This window comes from Siphateles boraxobius, unplaced genomic scaffold (genome assembly GCF_051911475.1).
Source record: "Siphateles boraxobius isolate OS27281-9 unplaced genomic scaffold, OSU_SipBor_1 41, whole genome shotgun sequence".
Taxonomy (NCBI): domain Eukaryota; kingdom Metazoa; phylum Chordata; class Actinopteri; order Cypriniformes; family Leuciscidae; genus Siphateles; species Siphateles boraxobius.
In genome coordinates this window covers 120,001-125,000 of record NW_027509042.1, presented here as the reverse complement: position 1 = coordinate 125,000, position 5,000 = coordinate 120,001, and the positions used below count along the sequence as shown (strand labels likewise).

Here is a 5,000-nt window from a genome sequence, read left to right as displayed (position 1 = left end):
ATCTATCTATCTATCTATCTATCTATATATTTATCTATCCATCTAACTATCCATCTATCTATCCGTCGATCTATCCATCCATCTAACTATCCATCCATCCATTTATTTATCTATCTATATATCTATCTATCCATCCCTCTTTTTATTAGTCTATCCATGTATATATCTATCTATCCATCTATTTATCTATCTATCTATCTATCCATCTATTCATCTATCTATCCATCCATCCATCTATCTATCTATCTATCTATCCATCTAACCATCATCTATCTATCCATCTATTTATTTATCTATATATCTATCCATCCATCCATCTATCCATCCATCCTTCCATCCATCTATCTATCCATCTACCTATTTGTATATCCATCTATCCATTAAATAAATAAATAAATAAATAATCAAAAAATCTCTTTCTGGCACGATCAAAAACAACCAACACAATACTATTTTATACGTTTACATTAACAATGCATCTAATGCCATATTTATTAAACCCAACTATTAATTTGAATAATTTAGTGTTTTTTTCAAAGTGATTTAACATTTATTCCAAAATATTACCTGTAAGAATGTTTTAACAATTTTCAGATTGTGTGAATATTTTCTTTGTTCTTTCTTTCTCTTAATATCTTGTTTCTATTCGAACCTTCAGTCAAAGTTCAGTAATTTCACTAAAAAGTGTCAAACTCACAAATCGTTCAAGTCATTTAAAGTTTGACAGAAAGAGGTGAAATATAAAACGAGGCATTGCTTCTTTCTTTTAATTTCCTTGTATTTGGTGTCCTACTGATGCTTTTGGGCCGTTTGCATGTGATCCCAGAATAATCCGCAGCATATGGAGGAAACGCTGCGATCACATGGGGGTTCAGTCTGTCTGATAAGCTGCTTTTGTCCACTACTGCTGTAACTGAGTTTGCTAATTGAGCTGAGTGCTTGGAGGATAATCAAATTAACCTGAACATTACTGAAATGAATAATGTGACAGGACTGAGTTCTAATGTAATTGAATCTAAAGTGAGTGAATCTAACCTGATGAGTTCCTCTGGCAGAGCATGCAGAGGGCGTCGTCGTCTGATGCGTTAAGCTCCGCCTCCAGCGAGGATTCCCGCCGCATTGGCTCTGCCTTGACAGGGGGCGTGGCCCACATGAGCCACTCCTACTCCATGTTCCTGCAGTCACAGGCTCAGAGAACTTCTGCAAACGGAAAAGTAAGAGTCACTCTAGTGTAGAGTTATGAAGTCATGAAGTCATCAGAGTATGAGTATATTTCTATTTTTCTTCTCCTCTCTGCAGTCCGACTACAGGCTGGTGGTGGAAGCGCCTTCATCGGACAGCTCACCAGATATTGAAGGTGTAACACCGGTGAGAATCCAACCATCTATTCATCCATCCATTCATCCATCCATCCATCCAACCATCCATTCATCCATCCATTCATTCATTCATCCATCCATTCATCCATCCATCCAACCATCCATTCATCCATCCATTCATCCATCCATTCATCCATCCATTCATTCATCCATCCATCCCTCCAACCAACCAACCATCAATTCATCCAACCATCCATTCATTCATCCATCCATCCATCCATCCATCCAACCATCCATCCAGCCAACCAACCAACCAACCATCCATTCATCCAACCATTCATTCATCCATCCATCCATCCATTCATCCAACCAACCATCCATTCATCCAACCATCCATTCAACCATCCATTCATCCAACCATCCATTCATCCAACCATTCATTCATCCATCCATCCATCCATCCATTCATCCAACCATCCATTCATTCATCCATCCATTCATCCCTCCATCCATTCATCCATCCATCCAACCATCCATTCATCTATCCATTCATTCATCCATCCAACCATCTATTCATCCATCCATTCATTCATCCATCCATTCGTCCATCCATCCATCCAACCATCCATTCATCCATCCATTCATTCATCCATCCAACCAACCATCCATCCATTCATCCAACCATCCATTCATCCATCCATTCATTCATCCAACCAACCATCCATTCATCCATCCATTCATTCATCCATCCAACCAACCATCCATTCATCCATCCATTCATTCATCCATCCATTCATCCATCCAACCATCCATTCATCCATCCATTCATTCATCCATCCAACCATCCATTCATCCATCCATTCATCCATCCATCCATCCATCCATCCATCCATCCAACCAACCAACCATCCATTCATCCAACCATCCATTCATCCATCCATCCATCCAAGCAACCAACCAACCAACCATCCATTCATCCAACCATCCATCCATTCATTCATCCATCCATCCATCCAACCATCCATTCATCTATCCATTCATTCATCCATCCAACCATCTATTCATCCATCCATTCATTCATCCATCCATTCATCCATCCATCCAACCATCCATCCATTCATCCATCCATCCATCCATCCATTCATCCAACCATCCATTCATCCATCCATCCATCCCTCCCTTCATCCATCCATTCATTCATCTGTCCATCCATTCATCCATCCACCCAACCTTCCATTCATCCATCAATTCATTCATCCATCCAACCATCCATTCATCCAACCATTCATCCATCCATCCCTCCATTCATCCATCCATTCATTCATCCATCCAACCATCCATTCATCTAGCCATTCATCCATCCAACCATCCATTCATCCATCCATCCAACCATCCATTCATCTATCCATTCATCCATCCATCCATTCATCCATCCATCCCTGCCTCCATTCATCCATTCATCCATCCATCCATCCATTCATTCATTCATCCATCCAACCATCCATTCATCCAACCATCCATTCATCCATCCATCCATCCATCCCTCCATTCATCCATCCATTCATTCATCCATCCATCCATCCAACCATCCATTCATCTATCCATTCATCCATCCATCCCTCCATTCATTCATTCATCCATCCATCCAACCATCTATTAATCCATCCATACATTCATCCATCCATCCATCCAACCATCCATTCATCTATCCATTCATCCATCCATCCCTCCATTCATTCATTCATCCATCCAACCATCTATTAATCCATCCATTCATTCATCCATCCATTCATCCATCCATCCATTCATCCATCCATTCATCCATCCATTCATCCATCCATTCATCCATCCATCCATCTATTCATCCATTCAACCATCTATTCATCCATCCAACCATCTATTCATCCATCCAACCATCTATTCATCCATTCTGTCAATTTGTCATTCAAACATCTATTTATCTATCATCCATCCACAATCACACACAAAAAATATTTTTGATTTAAACTCTTAGTTACCAGAATTGTGAGATATGAACAATTAATAAAGTCAGAATGTTGAGACAAAAAGTAAAAAAAAAATTACATTACATTTATTAATTTAGCAGAAGCTTTTATCCAAAGCGACTTACAAATGAGAACAATAGAAGCAGTGAAACTAAAAAAAGGACAACAATATGCTAGTGCTGTGAGCCTTCCCAGTTTAATGTAACGCAGTACATGTACTTTTCAGTGCTGATGTCATTCTAAACCCATTTACACCAAAAACTTTCACTGAACAAACACACACACACACACGATACACACTGACCGACTGTATTATGACAGGAACTGGAAAAGGCCGGTCTGCTCAACAAAACCAAGATAGCAGAAGGAGGCAGGAAACTGAGGTGAGCTTATCTAAACACACACACCTTGATCAACTACACGCAAACACACACACCTTGATCTACAGCACGCAAACACACACCTTGAACTGCAACATGCAAACAAACACACACCTTGATCTACAACACGGAAACACACACAGCTTAAGTTGCAACACGCAAACACACACACTTACTCACACAACACAAATAAATAATATGAGTCACTTTAGATGGTTCAAGATTACAGGCAGAATTCGGCTTGTGCTGCAAAAAACAGCTTCTTCATCAGCATTTTTATTGTGTTTTCCAGTTATCAACATTTTAAAACAAGATCAAATTTACGTAAGAAGCAAAATTGCAAGAGACATGAAGACTTTTCCAGAGAATATATGTTAAACGCAGTGTTTTTCGTACCAAATGGGCTCATATTTGTCTTGTTGTAAACGTAAATCTAACGATAAATGAAGATTATGCTGGTTAATGTTCAAACCAGTCAGAGAAAGAGTTTCATGTGTGTATCTTTTTAATAACTAGCATTTTTGAGCGATTTAGGAAACAATAAAGGACAATAAATAAGTAGTTTTGACTCTTAGACCCAAATTAAAAATTAATCTCGAAAAATATATTTTTGGGGGTTATTTTCTGTGTTTGCAGGAAAAACTGGAACCCTTCATGGGTGGTGCTGGTGGGAAACAGTCTTGTGTTCTTCAAAGACCCTAAAAGCCAGAATCCTGACAGCTGGGTGAGACAACAGGGAATATCATTTCTGCATCTTATGCTTTAAAAAAAGTCAAAAATTGCTGAGTGTGTGTGTGTGTTTACATGCAGAAACCGGGTAACAGCCGTCCAGAGAGCAGTGTGGATCTGAGAGGAGCTCAGCTTCAGTGGGCCAACGATCTGTCCAGCAAAAAAAACGTCTTCAAGGTGAGAAAGACACTGAAATTTGCTAAAATTATATTTACTAAAATCTGCAGACAGATATCAAACATTTTTATGTCTCAAAAGGAACATCTGACACAGAGTTAAGAAAGTGTGAACTGGTAACAGGGTTACGTTTAGAATTTACTTCCTCATTAACTTCCTCTTTTATAAGTTTAAATTGTGATAGAACGCTGAACGGAACTACACTTCATATGTCCATGTGTGTGTGTGTGTGTGTGTGTGTGTGTGTGTGTGTGCATGTGTGTGTGTGTGTTTGTGTGTTTATTAATGGTTGCGTGAAGCTGAGGACGATTACGGGAAATGAATTCTTGCTGCAGTCGGAGACAGACTCTCTCATTAGAGAATGGTACAGAACCATCCAGAACGTCATC

The 5,000-nt window shown here is 39.2% G+C and overlaps 1 protein-coding gene across 6 annotated transcripts in view; it reads left to right on the top strand.

Moving 5' to 3' along the window:
- The window catches only part of LOC143706079 (rho GTPase-activating protein 15-like), a 79,380-nt gene that overhangs the window by 47,702 nt on the left and 26,678 nt on the right, over nt 1–5,000 (top strand). For all 6 annotated transcript variants that reach the window (XM_077197632.1, XM_077197631.1, XM_077197629.1 and 3 more), the window contains 6 exons: nt 1,056–1,214; nt 1,300–1,368; nt 3,647–3,708; nt 4,342–4,429; nt 4,516–4,611; nt 4,911–5,000. The exon at nt 4,911–5,000 is cut by the window's right edge and continues 9 nt beyond it. In XM_077197632.1, coding sequence (XP_077053747.1) covers nt 1,056–1,214; nt 1,300–1,368; nt 3,647–3,708; nt 4,342–4,429; nt 4,516–4,611; nt 4,911–5,000 — 564 coding nt within the window. The remainder of the gene's footprint in view (nt 1–1,055; nt 1,215–1,299; nt 1,369–3,646; nt 3,709–4,341; nt 4,430–4,515; nt 4,612–4,910) is intronic.